The sequence below is a fragment of the Rhinichthys klamathensis genome, unplaced genomic scaffold (assembly GCF_029890125.1).
Source record: "Rhinichthys klamathensis goyatoka isolate OS25496 unplaced genomic scaffold, OSU_Roscu_1.1 h1tg000149l_1, whole genome shotgun sequence".
NCBI classification, from domain to species: domain Eukaryota; kingdom Metazoa; phylum Chordata; class Actinopteri; order Cypriniformes; family Leuciscidae; genus Rhinichthys; species Rhinichthys klamathensis.
The window spans coordinates 31,449-53,753 of record NW_026606684.1 but is presented as its reverse complement, the minus strand read 5'-3'; the positions used below and the strand labels follow the sequence as shown (position 1 = coordinate 53,753).

The 22,305-nt window shown below is 40.1% G+C and overlaps 3 protein-coding genes across 4 annotated transcripts in view; all 3 read right to left on the bottom strand.

The window, feature by feature from the left end:
• Window positions 1–41: 41 nt before the first annotated feature.
• On the bottom strand, window positions 42–4,425 carry cnp (2',3'-cyclic nucleotide 3' phosphodiesterase). The gene is made up of 4 exons (XM_056258132.1): window positions 4,250–4,425; window positions 1,772–2,491; window positions 1,562–1,689; window positions 42–1,124 (listed from the first exon to the last, which is right to left on the bottom strand). The coding sequence occupies exons 2-4, from the start codon at window positions 2,469–2,471 to the stop codon at window positions 657–659; spliced, it is 1,296 nt and encodes a 431-aa protein (XP_056114107.1). The 5' UTR covers window positions 2,472–2,491; window positions 4,250–4,425; the 3' UTR covers window positions 42–656.
• Window positions 4,426–6,023: 1,598 nt separating this feature from the next.
• Window positions 6,024–16,750, bottom strand: odad4 (outer dynein arm docking complex subunit 4). The gene is made up of 12 exons (XM_056258131.1): window positions 16,509–16,750; window positions 16,269–16,400; window positions 10,652–10,805; window positions 10,477–10,538; window positions 10,190–10,337; window positions 9,865–10,089; window positions 8,469–8,597; window positions 8,294–8,372; window positions 8,107–8,193; window positions 7,796–7,992; window positions 7,509–7,609; window positions 6,024–6,418 (listed from the first exon to the last, which is right to left on the bottom strand). The coding sequence occupies exons 1-12, from the start codon at window positions 16,623–16,625 to the stop codon at window positions 6,383–6,385; spliced, it is 1,467 nt and encodes a 488-aa protein (XP_056114106.1). The 5' UTR covers window positions 16,626–16,750; the 3' UTR covers window positions 6,024–6,382.
• A 335-nt stretch (window positions 16,751–17,085) lies between these two features.
• Window positions 17,086–22,305, bottom strand: part of dnajc7 (DnaJ (Hsp40) homolog, subfamily C, member 7) — a 28,138-nt gene continuing 22,918 nt past the window's right edge. The window contains exons 10-14 of one of the 2 annotated variants that reach the window (XM_056258129.1): window positions 22,206–22,279; window positions 21,976–22,122; window positions 20,684–20,833; window positions 20,384–20,455; window positions 17,086–18,644 (exon numbers count right to left, since the gene is read on the bottom strand). In XM_056258129.1, the coding sequence (XP_056114104.1) occupies window positions 18,607–18,644; window positions 20,384–20,455; window positions 20,684–20,833; window positions 21,976–22,122; window positions 22,206–22,279 (481 nt within the window). In that variant the 3' untranslated portion in view covers window positions 17,086–18,606. The remainder of the gene's footprint in view (window positions 18,645–20,383; window positions 20,456–20,683; window positions 20,834–21,975; window positions 22,123–22,205; window positions 22,280–22,305) is intronic. The other variant, XM_056258130.1, reaches the window with a different exon arrangement.

The following is a 22,305-nucleotide window of genomic DNA, read 5'->3' as shown; positions in this document are numbered from 1 at the left end:
CTAAACTAACAGATTTATACTCAATGCCAAGACACCCTGTGTTGAAAGATCAAAATGCTCTTTATTTCCTGAAATAGAAGATCTAAATGTAAATTTAGAATGAAAATCTTCTAAAATACAGCAAAACCAGCCTCAAACTGAATTTGAAGGCAGTTCGAACCATGTTTCTGGACTAATCAACAAGAACTGAGCTTGGACAGAGTACAAATCAGTAAAGTTGTGCTAAATCTAAGTGTTCTACATGAGTCACGTGTAAGGAAGACCAATCGTGAATGTACCTGTGTAAAGGGAACAGGGATGGTGTGGCGGCCAAACAGCCGTGTGAACTAGCTCCTAAAGCAAAGTGAACTTTCCAGCAGAGTGAACCATGACCTTAAGGCAGATACTAAGGCCTCGGAGCTTGTGTTGCCAGGAAAAAGCAAAAAAGGCACCAGCTAAGAGAAACCCGGGAGCCAGCAGGCCGCTTTGGAACGTCTGGTCTCACAGTGCCTGCCAAATCAACCCAAGCCATCCCTGTGCACACACTAAAGCTGCGAAACATACACGCAATCCACCTACACACATGCAAAAACACAACATCATCCTCAGCCAACCGAGGGCCAGAGCCCTTAGGAAAAATGTCTTCTTTCCCCTCTCTCCTCCTCCTCACTTTCCGCTCACAGGATGGTACACTTTTTCTTTTTCTTCTCTCCATCCTTTTTGCCCTGGTCACTGGTAGGCTTGTCTTCAGAGAAGCTAGAGTAGGTGGTGTCTGCGGTAATCGGTTCCCTCAGGGCAAGGAACCAACGGCCCTCGTTCAGGTAGGACAAAGTGCCCAACTCCATCTCGACCTGGGTGCCCTCCTTGCCCTCTTTCTGCAGAGCCAGGATATCCAGCAGATCCAAACCGGTCTGAACCGACTCCACGCCAGCAGAGCAGCCTAATGTGACGTGGGCACGGCTACCCACTGGGAGAGACTCAGCGCTGGGCAGGAGGGCCGGAGGAACGCCATCCTTGTCCGCTCCCTCAGGCCACAGCTTCATCTGGGTTTCTGTCAAAGCCACACGGGCCCCAAACGTACGAGGGGTCACTATGAGGGCAGTGACTGAGAGCTCATCAGACTTGCCAAACGAATCTTTGACTACCTGCAAGAAAAATGATGGTCAAATAAGTACTGTATATTTTGGTAGGACTTTACAATAGTTAAATGTGTTAACATTAATGCAGTTGGTTTCATGAACTAACAATGAATAACAATTTTACAGCATTTATTAATCTAGTCATTCACACATGTATCCATATACACCGACACATTCCCACCAATGGTATTTGCATTTGTTTCCCCATACTTGCACATGTATTACTTACAAAATACTAACTTGTCTTAAACTGTTTATTTTACATCGGTTATATATACTTATTAGCACTGTGGTCAAATATTGTTCTGTTTATTTGTGCTTTATAAATTAATGAAATTACAAAGGTTTTAAATGATTGATTCCAGCTAATATTATAATACTGTAATATTTTATATAGTAAAAAATATTCAGCCAGAGTATTAGTTAATGGCTGAAAAACTGACCTGTAGCTCTGCATACTCTTTTGCCCCCTCTGCTTTGCCATAGTCACAGAACTTTGTAGTGCAGTGGAGGGGCAGTGCATTCTGGAAGTACTGCTCAAGGTCCACCTCTTTCTCTGCCTCACCAGTAACTGGGAAACCAAAAACAAAGTCAGCAACATATCCACAAGCCCTGAGAAGAATCATGTGTGTGCGTTTACACAGGCAACTCACATTCACTGATGTGTTCTTTGAAGGCCTCCAATGTGTCCAGAGTCTTGAGAAAGTCCATGGTTGCACACTTAATTCGCTCCTCTTCCTCTGGAAGCAGGAACCAGCCAAAGAAGAAAGGCAGTTCTGGCTCTTTCTGCTGGGTCTCGGCCTCTTTTGGAGGCTCGGCTTGAACCCCATCAGCCTCTGGTTGTGGTACCTTATCCTCTCCTCCTTCTGTCTTAGTCACCTCACCTTTATCAGATTTTTCAAGCTTGGCTTCATTCACAGCAGTGGGTTTGGACTCTGGCTCTTTGGCAGGCTCCTCTTTCACAGCTTCTTCCTCCTGCTTCTCGGGTACGGAATTCACTTGAACCTGTGGCTCCTCAGATTCCTTCTGCTGTTCTGGCTGAGGGAGTTTCTCCGATGACTCGGCAGCTGGGGTTTCCTCGGGAGATTTCGCTGGAGCCAGCTCGGGTTCAGATAGTTTGGCAGGAGGCGCTTCAGATTCTGTCGCTTTCTCCTTTTCTGGCAATTCCCCAGCAGAATGCTCCATCTCAGGGGTTTTCTCCTGCTCAGAGGCCGCTTCTGGAGGACCTGCTGCTTCTGAAGGTGCCTGAGCCACCTCTCCAGACTTGGGCTCCAGTTTCTCCTCTTGCTGCACTGCCACTTCCTGTGTCTCAGCAACAGCCTCTGGAACTTCCTGATTCTGTTCAGCTTCCATTGCTACACAGCAGGCCGCTTCTAAAAAACAAGACAAGTTTGCAATAGTGAGTGTGAATGCATTTTTAAGGGAGACCACAAACAAGATGAATTACATGATCTGAACTACATGCAAATGTTAACAAAGGGTTAAATGACAGGCAGCTCCAGGAACGCTTGGTTCAGATTAACAGAAACTCACAGCAAGCCTGTCTTCCAATTGCCCAGAAATGCAAAGCAATATACACCTGAACATGGTAGTTGAAACGACAACTTCTTTAGACCCTTCACAGCACATAGGCTCTAGGAAATTTCAATTTTACAACTTCATATTTCAGTTCTACAACCTCTGTACGGAGTCCAGCTCTTGTCCTTCTAAGCAAATCTGGAAACCACTGCTCAGTTTAGACCAGTGCACATTCGAATTCATATGAAATAAAACACCACAGTGCATTTCTTGTGAAATTTGAGAAGCCATCAGACTACCAATGCAAGAGCTGCTTTTTCTCTGGCTTACACATTACTTTGCTTTTTATCTACATTTCTCTTGGTCTCATATCTTTAACTCTTAAAGAGGCCTAAAGAAACCCACAGAAACTGTAAGCTGGAAGACTTCAGTTTCAATGATACTCAGTTCGCACCATCATATAGCAGTCTTCTAAAGTAGTAGTTGCTAGATTTCAGAGTAATAAGCGGAAGTACAGCTGTAGCCCAGATACATGAAACAGTCACCCAATGTCAAATGACATGCTTTTATTGTGAAACCAGTTGTCATCATATTTTGGACAACATACATCTGTTCCCCATTTTAAATGGAACTATGCAAATCTTTAGAGCTTAATCAAATGACAAACCTATCAGCCAGACAAGACCAGTCACATCTCATGGGTTTAAAAGGCACCCATTACGTACACTAAATAACACAAACTCTTCAATGCAGATGCAGAGGCTGGATTTTAAAAAAGCAAGGCTTTAATTTAACCTTGGCCACGGTCCAGATACTGATGAAAAGTGTGTGAAAAGCAGAAGCTGGGGCCTGTTTTACAAGAGCCCAGCAGTGAGCCATGAGACACAAACACCTGCACATAATTTGGGCCACTTCTTTGTGGCTGTGCCTAACTATCAAGTGAGCTCCCTACTTAACAGTATTTCTAGGACGCAAACACATTCTGAGTCATTTCAATGTGTCTGATTCCCAAAATGCTGTCAAGGTAGGCAGCTCACTGGATTTTGATCCGCACCCTTTGTGTGATCAAATTAGATTCGGGCACGCGACCTAATCTATGGAAGACAAAGAAAACCCAAAACGCCCTAGATTCACTTAGACAGTAGCGACGAATCAAGCAGAGGTCACGCGACACACGCATATAACTGTAACGTTACTTGATTTAACGACATTGAGCACACACATTTTAGATAACTTGGTGGCCAATTTGTGCGCCGATTCAAAAGAAACGCAAACTACACTTCATTCAACGAATCTCTAAATCTACAGAAGCTTGTAAATGAATATGATGAAATAAGCGAACTCCGTTAATTAGCGGTAACAATGTTAATCCAGGGATTCGGGGAGTGGCAGTGCCCGGCCACGCTGCATGCAGACAAAACAAATCAGCGTGGCAATGCCTCGCGCAGCTGGAAAAGAAAGCACACCACAAACACATTTTTTGTTACATCTAAACCCTTTGTTTATTTTCGACTTGTATAAACATAGATTTGCATAATCAAACTTATTGGTTGCAAATATGATAAACAAGATTAAAAATGTAATAGTCAGCGCACAGCGTAAATGCAACTCACTTGATTACAACGTTGGCAGATGTATGAAAAGCTGTCACCGTTTCCCGAGGCTAATGGTTCAAAGCACCGTACAGCCAAATTCCACGTTTGTCCAGAGCGCTGCGCTGAAAACCCCCGCCTGGCCGAGCACTAGCAATAATCAGGAAACAAAACGGAAACCACTGGCTCTTGAGCACGCTCCCTGCGTGCACGAGAGCGCGGCCACGGAAGGGAGAGGCAGATAATACAGAACAGAGGCAAATTTTAAGCGCGCTCCCGCTACTGCTGTGTGTGCACGTCACCAGCCTTTTTTTGACATCTTACTGCTCATTTTTACGTCTCAAATTATCATATGGTTTAATTCCTACATTATTACAATTCCATCTTAACTTTAATTTTGTAACAATGACAACTCTAAATAGGCTACTGTAAATCTCTTAACCCCGGTTTCACAGACAAGGTTTAAGCTTAGTCCCAGACTAAAATTCATGTTTGAGCTGTCTTAACTGAAAGCGACTTACACTGGCATATCTTAAAATAAACAGTGCCATTGTTTTGTCTCAAGATACATTCCAGTATTTTTTTTTTTTTTTCTAAGGCATGTTTATAAAAGCTACTTAAATGTCCTAATTGAACTAAGGCCTAATCCTGGCTTAATCTAAGCAGTCTAAAACTGTTAGTAGAGGGTGCGAATCAATTATGTGTTGCGAGGGTCACATACAGGGCAGGACTGAGGACCCCTGGGTTTGAGTTTATGTTTGGGCCCTATGACAACAACTAGAACATCATTATGGAGTAGCACAAACTACACAAAAATTTAAATATGCTTTGAGGTTCCTAGATCAATTAATATGCAACATGCCTAGCCTTGTCAAAGTTTAGAGGTAATATTAAACATTGCAATAACAATATTAAAATTAAATACAATAAAATACATGAGATTCTCTCTCTGTTGAAAGATCAAAACCATGAAATAGCCTAACACTGAGCATTAAAGCCAAAGGACAGTGTTTTTTAATGCATTGTGATATTTGTGTCCTCTTATGTCAGATTCTTAATATTTAATCAATAAATTCAATCAGAATTAAAATACACCTCAATCAGAATAAACCTACAACAACAGTAAAATGAACCTGATGAGGCAATTAGTGAGACAACAGCAAACCACCACTTGCTCCACACACACACACGCACACACACACACCAAGTATGAACTTGACTTCTGGCAGACTCAAAGGGAATATGAGGATCGTCAGATTATACTATAATGAATACATGCCAATTACATTTTCAAAGTATTAATTTCCATTGTGCATTTTAACATTTTTGAGGTTTTGGAAAGATTAAAAAGGATCCATAGGCACCTATTATTCTTTGAATGTATGCTTACAGATCTGTTGTACAAGAGCATACCTAGCAAACCTGAGTGCATGTTACGTCTTGCTGATGTCTGTGAGGGACGTGTGAAATGTATGAAGGGCAGCTGAGTGGTTATGCGCTTTGACATTGCACTGACAGGATTTGCAGTTAAGAATCGCTGCTTCAGCTTATTGTAGAGCTCAGCACAAATGCAGGTTGGCTGCGACCACTTTCTCACAAGTGTTTGTGGTGTGTTTACGTATTTAGCAGATGTAACCCACACAAATTGGCAGCAATTCGTATACGCAATCTGTCAGGGCATTATACTTGTGTTCATTTTTGTTGTGTTAAAGTCAATATCGACTCAATAGATGGAGTGTAAACTTAATCAGAGGTCAAACCTAAACTCATTTGAATGATTTTCAATTCAAACATGTTTGGATTATGAGTATTTCTCTTTATCAACAGAAGGGCACAGCACAAGTGTGTGTCTATAGCAAAACATTAACAGTATCTGGGCAACATCGCTTGGACACTGCATCACAAATATCAAACATGATTTGTTATAACTGAAACTGTGACAGTCTGTTTATGTAAAACTATGCAAAACATATTTTTACCATATGCAAACAAGCACAGTGAAGGCAGTCATAAAGTAATCCTTAACCAATGACACCCTAATGCAATCCAACACAATGTTCCTCAGGCAGATTTTATTCCACTAGTAAGGATGCATTAGTTCTGACTTGTCTTGGAGGTGGATTGCAGACATTTTATTCAGATGGGTTTCTCTTCTTACTGGGTCACTCTGTGTCTTGCTTCACGAAGAGCCTGCAGGGCGAGAAATTGACGAGTTGATTAAAGTGAGTCAAATAATAGCAGAGCAACATGAAGAAATATGATATTAGAGCAACGGGATAGTCAAGAATCAGGTAACATGCAAAAAAATGAAAACTGATCAATGAATGCATGTAAATATTGCAATTATCAGTTCAGATATTATGACAAAACAACTTGTATTGATAAGTATTCTGTCACCATGTACTAACTACGCACAACACAACAATATTCCAGTGACGCATTGCACGCAATGTAACATTAGAACAGCTGTTTTCCTGGAATAAAATTAAGACGTTTTCGTAACTTTTTATTTTCGTGACTTCTAAAATGCTTCTCCAAGCATAATCTTTGTCATTGCTTTCCTTACGAAAGTCACGGTGGTTTTGTCATATAATATAAGCTAATATTTCTTAGCTTCCATAATCAATCTCCTTTTATCCACTTTTAATGTTTAATATGCACAAGCCCCACGGGGTGATACCATAGAAGTAGAAACTAAGCGAAAGACAAAATATAGTATGGCTTGACGGAGTTGCCTGACCATTTAAATGAGTGACTAACAGTTTTAAAGGGAATTCTACAGGATAGACATTGCAGAATATTACAACCCAGACTTGCAAGGTGTGAGGCTTTAGGTGTGGTCACATTAGCGAAATTCGGCAAAATTTTGCTGGCAAAAAAGGTCAGTTGTCCATTGTCAGCAGCGATGTATGAAGCATAGGCTCACACTTTCAAACCAAGCGTGACCAATATAAACCCAATGCAAAATCTGCATAGGGGAAATCTTTTGCCCTCGCCAAATTTCTGATCGCATGGATTCTAATTGAAATGACTGGAATTTGCCTGCAAACATTTGCCAAACAATGGTAAATGTGACCGCACCTTTAGTCAAACTGACAATAACTTCCATATTGGTCCTCTGTGACATACACAGAAACAATAGCGTGCATCCTGTGTGATTTAGAATCTCAGTCATTTTAATGTAGTTTGAAGGGGACTATAGAAAAGGCCGCGAACGAGATGGATGGTGAGAGGGATGAGGGAGAGAGTGAGAGAGCAGGATAGGAATGTCTGTGTTGACCTTCTGGATGGCTTCGCTGGCAGAGTCGTCCTGCAGCAGTTTTGCCCGGTCCAGTGCTCTCTCAAAGTGTAACACACTGGCCTTGTAGTTACCCAGCTTCACTATGTAAGAGAGAAAGAGGATGTAAAGTGATCTAATCGCACAGCATGGCGTAGATCAAATATACATAACGACCACATTAACTTCCTATTGATTCTGAGCATTGTGGGAAATCAGATTATTCATGGTCACAGAGTGCATTAAACTGCTGACTTCCTGGGATTCTGGGCGATGTAATTTGGACTCACATTCGGCCTGCGCAATGAGCACACTGGCATTGAGCTGCCATTTCTCATCAGTGATGTCATCCGCTGCCGTGAGAGAGCGGGAGCCATAGTCTCGTGCTTCGTTGTAGCGCTTCAGCTCAAGGTAACAGCGGCCGATCTCATGGAACAACCAGGCTTTCTCTAACCCGCCACATGCTAAAGGCACCTTCTCCTCCCAGCTATGCAAACACACACATAAACACACACAGAACAAAATGAAATTACTATTACAATAGACTTGTCTGTGTACATCAACACCAAAGTAAACTTTAATTAAAGGCAAATGCACTTACACTTCTATAGCTTGTTGGAACTTGCCAATCCGTGCGTACACACGGCCAATGTTGTCCAGAGCCCTGGATTTACTGTCCGTCAGGTCGCTATGACACGAAGCACAAACCAAACACACCTGATGAATAGTAGTTTATTAACCAACCAAGAAAAACAAAAGGTAGTTTTCCTGCTCTTATGAGCGCTCACCCTTTCTTGGCCAGCTCCAGATCTTTCTCATGATGATGCAGAGCCTTGTTCATATTCCCAAGATCCATCAATGCATTGCCTACACAGAACATAAAAGAACATTTTGTATCTCTGATTCTTGTGCTATTGATATTATACATTTAAGTATTGGGCAGATGAGATTCCCAGACTCTACCAATGCAGCTGTGCAGGTTCCCAAGCACTTCTCTCTTATTGGGCAGCACCTGCTCAGACCATTCCTTCACCACCTTTATGAGCTCACGGGCCTTCTTCAGGCCGCTTTCTGCATTGCCGGCACTCAAGGCTGCCAATTAAACAAATAATTCTCAATAAACCCAATAACATACAGAACATTTTCTGAAAATGTTTGCCCATCCAAAAGTCATGCGATACCAGAGTGTTGCGAAGATTGTTTCTATGAGTCTATAGGATTTTTTGGCCTGTTTTATTGTCCACCAGGCAAGCCAAGTCACCAAATTAATAGTAAAATTTCACAGAAGTCATTTTCAAATCAAGCAGTTTTCTGTTAGTCAACGTGGTGAACCCATGTGACAAATGTGAATCTCCTGTGAAATTTGTTTCGCCCTCATGTGAAATTCCAGAATGTGTGGACTGGATTCCCATTGAAAAGACTGGATTTTGCCCACAAAAATCTGCTGAACAACAGTAAATCTGCAGCAGCTTTATAAAACTAATGGCACTTCTCAACAAGTAGCAGAATTTGATGTATTGTTCATGTCCATGGCACAGATGGTACAGTACAGTTATGTGCCAAAGTTTCATAGTTTTATTTAGGGGTTTGTTCAAATGTCCTTAGCAAACACTATTAACTTTTATTAATAAAATTTAAATAATCAGCTGGATCATGTGTTATGTATCTGGTCTGCTAACACAAACATTGTGGAGTGACCTAGAGAATAATTAGGATCATAATTCCAACATTATCTCCAGGTTGTCATAGGTCAGTCACTCATCAGTTAGCTAATAATCATACTAGGCATACATTGCAGTTCAAAAGTTTGGGGTCGGTAAGATTTTTCTTTTTTAAAGATAAATAAATGAATCTTTTATTCAGCAAGGATGCATTAAATTGATCAAAAGTGACAGTACAGACATTTATAATGTAACAAAAGTATCACATTTTCCACAAAAATATTAAGCAGTGCAACGGTTTTCAACATTGATGACAATAAGAAAAATTTCTTGAGCATCAAATCATCATATTAGAATGATTTCTGAAGGATCATGTAACACTGAAAACTGGAGTAATGATGCTGAAAATTCAGCTTGGCCAAAAGGAATAAATTACATTTTTAAAACATTCAAACTGAAATTCTTTTAAAACCGTAATATTATATTTCCCAATATGATCCAAAAGCAGCCTTGATGAGCATAAAATATTTATTTAAAAAATATATATATATACTGTATATATATCTTACTGACCCCCAACTTTGACAGTAGTTTATGATTTTGCATGTACAACATGAATATGCAACTAATGCAAAACTTTCTTGTTAGGAACCTAATGCTGTGAACTTTGACCCCTCTCAAACTCTGCAGAGGTTCACCTTTGTCAATATCCTCCAGACTGGTGAGGACATATCGGGTTGGGTCTGAGGGTGGATTGTGTCGAACCCGGTTCCACTGCTGCTGCATTAGTTTTCTGTCTCGTTGACGAGCATAGATGGGCTTCTGCTGCTGCCAGAATGCTGTCCGCGTGTCCAGATAGGAGATACAGCCCACGATAAGATCTTGCACACGCTCTCCAGTTCGTATCTTACCTTTTATAAGATCTGTATGGGAGCAGATTGCCATAGTTCATATAGAGTATGCACCCTCATAGATGCAAACTAACATCAAACAAGGCCTAAAAAAACCCATGAAAAAACCCACCTTCATCTTGTAGAAGTTTATCTAAGTATTCTCTGTCACTGTACAGTTCTCCCAGAAGTTGCTTGGCGGTTTTTTCATATTTGCTCATCTTATGGCCATGCTTTTTGGATTCCTTCTTATGAGAATGATTCAAATGCTTGGGACGAACCTTTGGGAACGCATCAAACAAACAAATATGCATTACTAACTGCTAAAATGAACATAAACGTAAATTATAAACAATGGTTATATGAGTGACGGGGTAGGTGGTTTAACGAAAGAGAGAGAACGAGCAAGAGATAGCTCACCCCATTAGACTTGTGGAAGAAAGACAGGTCTCCTTTATTTTCCAACTTCACAGAGGAAGGACCTTTTAGGTGGGGAGAGAGAGGCAGATGAGGGTTACTAACTTAAGTCACTTTATTGTTGTGTAACCAAAACATGAACTCCTCATTTCTCATCATGTTGTGTCTAAGGACTTACTGCCCACTGAGTTGTCGATTGCCTCTTGAGCTTTCTGGATTCCCAGTCTGAACTCCTTTAGCTCTGGACGTAGCTTATGGCCTCTGTGATAGTAGACCAATGCAAACTCAAAATCACCCATAGTGTAAAGGGCTTCAGCCTTCTGATACAGACCCTGCAGAACCAAAGAGAATCAGGTTTCTTGTTAGCACATCAGAAATACAGTAAAAACAGGAATATTGTGAACTATTACAATTTAATAGTAAGAAAAGAATTGTCTTATATTTTAATCAATTTTGAAATGTAATTTTCAGCATCATTACTCCAGTTTTCATTCATCGTCACATGATCCTTCAGAAATCATTCAGATATGCTGCTTTGGTGATCAAGCATTTTTACATGATCAATGTTGAAAACAGTTGTGCTGCTTAAAGTCCCACTGTAGTCAATTTTATCGCTTAAAACTCATCTTTGATCACCAAAATGACACATTTAAAAGTTGTTTTAACTCTACTACACCCTTGCTTCATTTAGTATATGCGGCATGAATATTTCAAATTAGCCCCGCCTCCAGTCACTCACACCAGCTCAGGGACCCACTCAGTCAACTTACTGATAGTGGAGCGGCTAAGTGCTTATGTTTGGCAGAATCGTTCAGTTTATGATACAAGCGTGAAAATTGGCATGAGCAGTCTCCATGGGTCACTTGACAAGAAAATTGTCCGAGCCACTTGAAATTTCAAGATGGCCGACACCTTAGTGGAGCAGTTGAGTGATATAGTGGTTTATTTGGTTATACAAGCATGAAAATTGGCATGAGCAGTCTCTGATGGTCACTAGACAATAAGCCACCCACAGCTACTTGAAATTTCAAGATGGCGGCCATTTTTCAAGATGGCCACCACCTTAGTGGAGCAATTAGGCTTAAGAAATCATTTAGTTGGTGATACAAGCATGAAAATTGCCATGAGCTGTCTCAAAGGGTCATTTGACAAGAAACCGCCCACAGCCACTTGAAATTTCAAGATGGCGGCCTTTTTTTTTCAAGATTACCACCACGTAAATGGAGCAGTTAAGCGATATAATTGTTTAGTTAGTGACATAAGCATGCAAATTGGTATGAGCAGTCTCTAAGGGTTGCTTGAAAAGAAAACACTCTCAGCCCCTTGAAATTTCTATTTTCAAGATGGCCGACCCCTGGATCCTCAAAAGATAAATTTTCCGAAAGAAATGTATTGGGTTTTTTTTCATTAAGGACGATTTGGTGTCATTTTATTTTATATGTTTTAGATTATTTTACTATTCAACTTTTAACGCATCAAAATACAGTTGTGTTGATTTGTTGATTATAGATAGATTAGACAAGAGTGAATATCTGCACTACCAGGGCACACTGGTGATATATCACTGCTGTTAAACTCAGAGTGGGGTTCAATGTCAGCTAATTGTAAAAGACAATGACAATATGACTTGATCCCACCAACTCAAGCAGCACTCAAAGAGCATGCCAAACGTGCTTCTTATGAGGCTGGATACGTGTGGGGACAGGCATTGAAGCGACATCCACAAATGCCGAGCCTATCCGACTGGGGATGGGTTAAAAAGGACGAAGAGTGGAAAGTCTTCTGGACTCCACTTCCACCTATTGCAGAGAGTTGTTGGGAGTTGACCAAATGTGGGTGCAACAAGGCATGTACTGGAAGGTGTAAGTGCTTCAGATATGGACTCAGTTGCACATGCCTATGTAGTTGCCCCTGCTAGAACCTATTTGCATGTTTCTTTTGCCAGTGTTAGTCCTCTATGTTTTCCGGTGTAGGCCTATGGCTCGCTTCCCCTCGCCACATCGGCGCATCATGTTTTATTTTGTCACCAGACTATCACTGTGACATTTTCAGTTTAGTTCCTTAGTATTGTTTGAGATACTTTCTATTTGTCATGGTTCCATGGCTGGGTCAGCCAGAGTTGCTGTTGCCTCTGGATCTGTTCTTGACATTCAGTATTAGTCATTGCTCAATTTTTTGTTTGGTGCACTGTCCGTTCAGTACCACAACTGTGCTAATTTATTAATCTTATTTTTGTTTCCCCACCTCTCAGTATTAATTTGACATGTTTAATAACTGTTAGTTTAAAAATAAAAAATAAAAACAAAACTTCCCTTGTGACTGTTACCTTGTCGTGGTAAGGGAGCTTGTGTACCTCAATGAACCCTGAGAGCTATGCCGGTGGGAGGCAACTCCTGACAGGCTTTACCAAACTGGACAGGTCATGGGTGAGGAGTCAGACAAAACACAGTCAAACAACCTCTCTTGACAGAGTCTCTTGAGGAACCCAATATTTTTCTATGAGAAAATGTATCATTTAAAGATCCACATGGCGGGCGGCAAAATCCTGAAAAATTGCCGCCATCTTGAAATTGTATGTTGCTGTGGGCGGTTTCTTGTCAAATGACCCTTTGAGACCGCTCATTGCAATTTTCATGCTTGTATCACCAACTAAATGATTTCTTAAAGGATTAGTTCACTTTTAAAAAAACTTTTGCTGATAATTTACTCACCCCCATGTCATCCAAGATGTCCATGTCTTTAAGTCGAAAAGAAATTAAGGTTTTTGATAAACATTCCAGGATTTTTCTCCATATAATGGACTTCAATGGGAAGAGCAAGGCGAGCATTTGTGCTTATAAAACTTTAACTTTTCTATTTATTTTTGAAATGACAGATTGTTTAGCTAGATAAGACCCTTATTCATCGACTGGTATCATTTAAAGCCCTTTGAAGCTGAACTGAAACGGTCATTTGGACCTTGAACCGTTTGGGTCCCATTGAAGTCCATTATATGGAGAAAAGTCCTGGAATGTTTTCATCAAAAACCTTAATTTCTTTTCGACTGAAGAAAGACATGGACATCTTGGATGACATGGGGGTGAGTAAATTATCAGCAAAAGTTTTTTTAAAAGTGAACTAATCCTTTAAGCCTAATTGCTCCACTAAGGTGGTGGCCATCTTAAAAAATGGCCGCCATCTTGAAATTTCAAGTAGCTGTGGGTGGCTTATTGTCTAGTGACCATCAGAGACTGCTCATGCCAATTTTCATGCTTGTATCACCAAATAAACCACTATATCACTCAACTGCTCCACTAAGGTGTCGGCCATCTTGAAAAATGGCGCCATCTTGAAATTTCAAGTGGCTCGGACAATGGGCTATATGCACGCATAACTTCCGCGTTTGACGCAAGGATGCTCTTGCGTTTCCGGTAGGGGAGATTTAAAGCGGAGGAAAACCGAGGAAAACGGGATTATGGCAGTCTTCACAATTTACTGTCCTCTCGTCTTTGAAACGAAACTTTAATACGTTTAGATGTAATTTTATATATAGTTATGTTTATTTAATATAATAAACAAAGAAGCATACACAAAATGAGGGGTGTCTGTTTTGTCTGTTTTTGTGACTAACGTTTCTTTAGTATAGCAACAGAGTATAAAAACCAATATAAATTCTCGGTATAGCATTGGACTCTACGATCGGCGGAAGTAATCCAGCATCCTTAGACCTTCACCGGAAATACCGCCGTGCATAGAGCCCATTTTCTTGTCAAGTGACCCATGGAGACTGCTCATGCCAATTTTCACACTTATATCATAAACTGAACGTTTATATCACTTAGCCGCTCCACTATGAGGTAAACGCTGCACAATGATATCGCTCTTGACTTTACAACGTCGTACAAATTTTTATGAGTAGGCCTATTTATTTATAAGTAACTATTTACTATATTCATTCACAAAGGATGCATTAAAATTGATCAAAAGTTAGTGACCCCCAGTGGTGGGCCGTCAGAGCCAGCAAGGCCTTCTCTGCTGGCCTAAACACTATCAGAATCACTGACTTGCACTTTAATATATTTTTTCCATGAATGAGTATTAAATTATTCCCAATAGTTAATTCTCTTAATTTCATAGCTTTTCTCTTGGTTGCGCTGCTTCCAGTAGTGTATGTTTATTTTAGCGCTTTTATCCAATCATATTTCAGCCATCATGCGTTGCCAGGGTCAAAGAAATCTGCCTTCAGGCCTTCAGAATCGACAGTGCGGGCGCCTGTAGCTTACAATGAATGGCAATGAAACCGTTGCTTTAACCAATCAGATAAGCAGTCAGATTTAATCAGCCAATCAGATTTCGATTTGACTGCAGCGGGGCCATCTAACAGGCATACAATAACGTCAGCATTTTCATGTTCTTTGATTGGATGCTCAGAGCGCGTACTGGTAGTCAGTAGGCTATCCGCATCTGTAGCGAACTGCAAACTAAAATATATTCCTGTAGATTTAATAGTTTTTCCAACCCACAAATTAATGTTTCTTTCCCTCCTTGACCCCCAGCAGGTTCAAACCTACCAGAAAAAATCCCTCATTCAGCCTGAGCTTAACGGAGAGTCACGGAACTATATTCGATCTGTCCGGGTAAAAACTGATTAATGTAAGTTATGCCACGAATGATTTTGAAGGCAAAAGTCCCGCTGATCTCATTGCTTTCGTTCAAAACTCTGTGTGAGAGCATGGGACAGCGGTACACATCGTCAGGTTATGCGGTGACTGTGTCCACTGCTTCTGTCGAGCAGACACTCTAAAGCGAATTAAAACTTATGCTAGAAATATGACGGGACTCGACTTTCAGCATTAGACTCGTTATTGTTGGAACTGAAACGCACAGATAATTTAAGTCTTCCTGAGGAAAGAAATAAGGATGGATTTTGTGTAAAAAATAATGCAGTAGTTTGGGTGAGTATAATGCTTTTTTCCCGTGGTGAATCTGATTTTCTTCTTAATTTTTATTTTAAATTTATGATCGAAACTTAATTTTTTTCAAACATCCATACTATTGTAACCATTGAACGACAAGATAAGGGAGGCTCCGTTTCTGAACTTATAATCGGAACGCAAGAACAACTGTACACAAACAGCAGAACTCACGCGCTCGTTTCTAACGTTACCGGCCTTTTCCAAACTCACCGCATTAACCCAATAACTGCCGGTGCAAAATAAAAACAACAATTATAGCGTATTTGCGCTGCTACAGTATTAAAAGTTATTAATTCAGGTAGGACAGAAGGCCTAGGTGTGAAATGCACGGCCCGCCACTGGTCACCCCAAACCTTTGCTATACATCAGATAATTCAGATGTGTGTTTACTGTGCTTTTTAGAGAGCTTATATAGTGGCTCCAAAAAGCCAGAGTTAAAAACCCATGAATTTAATTGGATTAGGCCTACATGCAAAATACCAAAATGCCAAGTGTCATGTGCTAACGTTACACTTTCCACAGAACGACCTCTCTTTTCTTGGCTATTTAGCATTTTAGTGGATATTCCCCTCACAGGTAACATTGTCTGTCCTTTTTCACCTTTTGCCTTAAACAGTATATTCATTCACAAAGTTTTATTTGTAATATTTTCTGTTCGAAAAACGTGCTTGATATAGAGGTAGGATCAGTAAATGCGCCCCCTTCAGGACAAAGTGTCTTACTACAGGTAAGTTAACGTTACACATACAGTAACTCAAAGCGGTGGCTGCTGCTGTGAACTTTTGGAACAAACGATGAGACAAAAGAAAACTAAAAGCAAGCTAGGACGGATGAACACACCTTGAAGTAGTTTTTGTTGTCTTTGAGGGAGGTCTCGGCATCTTTCAGTGCGCTCTCTGCATCACCTAATTTCACATAACACCTGGATCTGGCTACCAGACAGTTCTTATCATCCGGCTGTAAACTTAAAGCCTGTTGGACAGCAGAGAAGATGCTTATAAAATGTAAAATAAAGCAATCAATTTAATTTCGTCTGAACGTAATCAATGCAATATGTGTTTCGCAAAGTTATTAGCTCACCATGGAAAAGCACTCGATAGCTTTGACATACTCGCCCTTCTGAAACAGCTGGTCACCTTCAGCCATATAGGTGGTAAAGGTACTCTTAGGCCCTTGTTCTTCCTCGTTATCAGACATTTTAATCGTATTCTAAGCAGAATTATATCAAAACCTTTCAGTACACATCAATAAGAGCAGTTGTAGTACGGGTCTACGGGACCGTCCCGTCCGCTCGTATCCTAGCAACTTTCCTAACAAAACACAGTGGGCCAATAAACTGTTAGGAACTTTGATTGACAGGCCAACACATACTACGTCATTCAAACCGAAACTTTAGGTACAATGTAAATAAGTTAAAAATATATTTTACGTTTTCTAAACTATAATATAAAATAACATTTCGTTCAACAAACGATTATATATATATATATATATATACATACACACATTTAAGAAACGTTTGTTGGACGACATTTTATATTATATATAGTTTATAAAACGGTATTCTATATATAAATAAAACGAGATTGTGAACATGCATGGTGACAAATTGAGAAAAAAATATATCAATGTATTAAATAGAGACAGAGAAGTTAAGTATTTGGTGAAGGGGAAAACAGAAAGAGGCTTACTTTATTTACATGGCTTTTTTAAAAACGGTCCATAGTCAAGACTGTTCCAGCGGAGTGAGCAGTCAGTGTTGAGGTTGATTTTGAATACACTGAAGATCTTGCAAGATAAACGATATGAAAGTATCCAGACAAATGCTTAAATCTTACATTTTAGTACACAGTCAGGTCAAACAAACAAACAAGAGAATGCTGGAACACAACAAATCTTCAGCAATCCAATGTCAAGGAACATTTAGTTCAAATGGGAGAGATCCCCAAACATGGCTCACTGATCATGCCTGCAGTTTACATGGATCAATATTACATACACTGTGGAGTCAATAGTATCAAGTCCACAAATAACCAGATCAATTAACTTCTGACATCACTCCCTCCGGAGGCTCTTTAATTCAGAAGTAGCCAAGCATAGTCTCTCCCTGGGTTTAACCTATAAGATTGCAGATCCTAGTGTATTTAAAGATCATCCATCCGTCCGAAGCTCACATCCAGCAAATTTACAATAAATATACATATCAAAAAAGTGTGTATTTCAGTTAAAAAAAATTAAACAGTCATAAACTATCAACACAAAGAAACACTTTACATTCCAGTAAAATGTACAATGCAGCAAGGGGTTGAATGGCAACATTGACAGATGAACCTTACAGAGAGCGGCATGGCCAACAGGTGCTCCAATGAACTCGCTCTCCCTGAACCTCTGTATGCAGTAGTCCAACAATCCAAATGCGTGCCGGAATCGTCGGACGAGAACTAGCGGTATTCTTACGATGAGATTTGGCATGAGGCACTGCATTCACATAAATTTGCTGAGGTCTTTAAAATGGTTTGCAATGTTGCATAAATATAAACTGTGTGAATTCTGGCTTTGTACACATTTAAACAATCTATACGTCACTAGCAGTAATGAAATTCCTGTGCTAACCCGTGTTTTTTTCTGACATGCTTTGGATTTGGACGATGTGAATCAGTAAAATGCTTGGGAGAGGGGCTGTCTAAGGGGCTGATGGGAACTGAGATTAGAGCATTACCTACTCCTATGCAGTGTCAGGGAGAAACAGCAGATTTGCATTTTCATTGATTTGCATCAATTTGTAGTTTCAGCTTTTGAGAACTAAAATTTAAAACTGATTTTCAAAATAATAAATGTGAATATGACAATGCAGCCAGGTACATTCAATACAGTGGATAAAACAAAAAAACAAAAAAAAAGAACTATAAAACTAGAGCTGTATTACAAGGGCCAAAAAGGTCACTGATCAGAGAGAGAAGTGTGCAATGCATCATGTTTTTCCTGGTACAGAAAGGTCATGCCCCAGCCGTTGTTGTCTTTGTGCGCAAGCAGTAAAACAAGTCAATGGCACAGACGCAGATCCAGCTGTGGGGCCGGAAGGCCCGTTACACCAGAAGGCAGGGATGGAGGGGAGCAGTCCGGTTCAGGGGAATTCAGGGGTTGTGGAACTACTGCATACATGCTGGATTCTGCCAAGTTAACCAAACTGGAAGAAGAAATTTCCTGGTCCAGATGCTGCAAGACAAAAAAGATATATAATTAAGTGAATAAAAAGAAAAGAATCATAAGTGAAGTAAACATTATGAATTCAGATGCTGAGAGTATTTTTTTTACTGTTGTCTTAATTTAAGACATGTACAAATAAAAATTCAGGGTGAGTAGGATTTAAAAAAAGAAAGAAATTAATACTTTTATTTTTAAATGATGCATTAAATTAATCCAGTGACAGTAACATTTATAGTAGGGACGCACATCTGGCCGATACAGCGCTCGTGTACTCGCAATCCACGCAGCGTATGTTTATGTTCAGACAAAAACATGGACAACTGGGCAAACGGACAGTATATTTGTAGTTATCAGAGAAGGATATTTATGAATAAATGCATTTAATAGAATAAAACTAAATTAAATATTCATGCCTATATAGCTGCTGTGCACAAGCTCATAAGTGCAATGTGGAGTGGGTTGAGAGCGCAGCATCCCTTTTCACAGGAAAATGACGTGATTACTGTGCCACTGCACTGGACTAGGAGTTAACGACTTCAGATTTTTTTTAAGTCAACATTTATGCGATTAATGACGTCCTCAGGCAACAAATAAGCCTGAACCTCGTGCTGAGACTCAAACGCAGGTTTCCTTGTGCACAACAATGGCATGAGACAGCGCTCAGTTCAGTTCTTTTGTCTTTGGGTCGTTATACATTTCCTCAGATTTATTCGAAATCTAAATCCGATTTATATGAATGCATTAGAGAGAGAGAGAGTGGTTGCGTGTGAATTGCACCTGGCAGCGTCTCTCTACAATTAGTGAAGCTGTGGGTTTTAGTTACTAAGAAATATATGCTAGAACTCTTCAGTTTCCAAGCTATTTTATTGATACAAACGTTCAGAAATGTATTTAACACTGTTCTGTGATTGTGTGTGCGCAATATGCACCTGATGTGCGAGCTACTGTCTGTATGTGAGCACGCATTACAATGCAGCAGCGCATTAGTTTAGAATGCGATTAAATTACGCATACAAAAAGCAGTTTACACCGTTGCATTCAACTGATCAACTTTGAGCATATAGATGGTATATCAAATATCTTGGAGCACTCTCAGATTTATTTGTCATCTTAACTGTTGGAAACGGAGCACATGTGGACTTCATAGATTTCTTGTCCTGTTTCATAGGCCATAGTCAGCGACTAGTCGACGTCAAGCTTAAAGTCCCCATGAATTAAAAATTGTCGTCTTCATTATTTTGCCTCATTTAGTATTCCGTTTCTCTCGGAAATACGTCACAACACTGGAGAAAAGTCGTTTGCAACTTGCGGTTCACGGGGACTTTAAAGCGTCATGGCAGAGCATTAAAGTCGACTAGTCTGTGCAACCCCTACACTGGACAGGGCTTGAAAATATGGATGATAATAAGAAATGTTTCTTGAGCACCAAATCAACATGATTTCTAAAGGATCATGTAACAACTGGAGTAATGATGCTGGAGAGATGGTAGCTTTGCCATCACAGGGATAAGTTACATTTAAAAAAAAAAATTAAAATAGAAAACAATATCGGGAAATATTTTTACGGTGTAAAAAAAAACATTTTTGATTAAATAAATGCTTTCTTGGCGAGCATAAGAGATGTCTTTCAAACACATTTTAAAATCGTACTGACCCCAAACTTTTTTATTTCAATTGTTTATTGTTCAGTCTGAGCATCTGAATAATGGATGATTATGAAGAGAAGTAAAAAAAAAGCACCGCCTTACATGAATTACCTTCGAAACTAAACCCCCCGGGGCCGCCAAAGAACGCTTTGAAGATATTGTTGGCATCAAAGTCTGAAAGGGAACAACAACAAAAAAAGACGACACTTAAAATCATCAGTCATCACATGCCAACATAAATGCAAGTTTTTTTTTTTAAAGCTTCAGTTACATGTAAAACAACCACAGTACTAAGTAATAAAGCATGAAACATTCAAATTAGTGAAACTCAATAAAAACAAAAATTGTGTTGACAGAAAGGGAAAAAAAAAACAAGAGCCTGAATGAGTGATGGAGACAGACCCATGTTCATGTCATCATCCTCCAGGTCGTGGCCGCTGTCATAGCGGGACTTCTTCTTGGGGTCGGAGAGCACAGTGAAAGCCTCGCCCACCTCCTTAAACTTTTTCTCTTCCTCTTTCTGCACCTCAGCACTCGCTCCACTGTGTCGATCTTTGGAAAATACAACAGAGAGACTGCGTCAGAGAATCAGAAAGAAAAGCAAACAACTTGAGGACTTTTACATGCTGCCTATTAGTGTTGCACCGATACTTCAAAAGTATCGCGATACTAGGAATTTAAAAACGTCACGATTCCTAAATTTATTAGTATCGATACTTTTATGAATGACCGCGTTCCAGATTTGTAAGAGATGCATTTCATGTTGGTGTGTGCAACACACGATTCCAGAGCCTCCCTATGGACGTCTGTGTTTTTTCTCCTCACGCACGCAGCAAAGAAGCTGCAGCTGTCATGAGACAAACACTACAGCGAGATGGCTGCATGTGCGAGCACAAGCGATACTGTGGCCGCCGGTCAGTAGTGGAGTGGCAATCCGGAGAGTCGGGACTTTTCCCGGTGGGCCGGTCGTGTTTCGAGGCCGCGAGGGCCGGTCTGATAGTTATACATTGCAAGTTCTTAGCAACACCATCCGGCGGCCTGGTGTGCGGCCGCTGCCCGCTGGTCAAACTGTTCAGAATAGAGTCTCCGCAACGGCGATAGATTGAAGCGCGCGTCCCGAGTGAAGACGGTGCGCGAGCCGCAAAAGACACTGTTCCATGCAACTGATAGCAGCGAAAAAGATCGCTCCGCTTGATTTAAGAGATCTAGCGCTAAAATCTGTTGTTTTTTGCGCTAGATCTCTTATTTAATAGCGAACTAAATGAATGCTCTGCTAGTTAAGTGGAGATGTTTTATTTATTTTTGTATTAGGTGTACAACTTTTCCCCCAACTTTCATAGATAACATTAATAATTTGCAAGCTGCTAAAATAAAGCATACAAAACATCAGCTAAAATGATCTATAGGCTATATGATTATAATCAGAGCATGTGCATGTTTGTCAGTGATTTATTTATATTAGGTTATTACAGCATTTAAAGAGCACAGACCTACGCAAAGGAGGTGCATGTGAAACGCCTTGTAAGAAATACTTTTCCATTTCGCAATTCTTGACTTGGTATCAAAACAATAATTTTGGTATCGTGACAACACTACTGCCTATAGAACAGATTTATGGGTAATGTCAGGGGAAATTGCAGATAGAGACTGTATATATGGAGAAAACGCTTTAATTCTTTCAATGAAATATGTACCCGGGTGGTGCATCAGCGCTCGTTTGCGGTAGGCCTTCTTGATTTCATCTTCAGTGGCATTTTTATCCACCCCCAGAACCTTGTAATAATCTTTTCTTTTGCTTTTCTTCAGCTCTAATTGAGCGTTCTTCAACAAGTTCTTGTGTTCTGAAACACACCACAGATGAAATGAGATTTGACATTAAGGGACATGAAAAACATTTTGATGTCCAATCAAGATGGACACACACCTTTAGTCTTCTCGGTTTGATAAACCTTCTCATAATCTCTGACAGCCTCTTCATACTGCTCTGTGTCCATGTAACTATAATACAAAATGCACAGATTAAC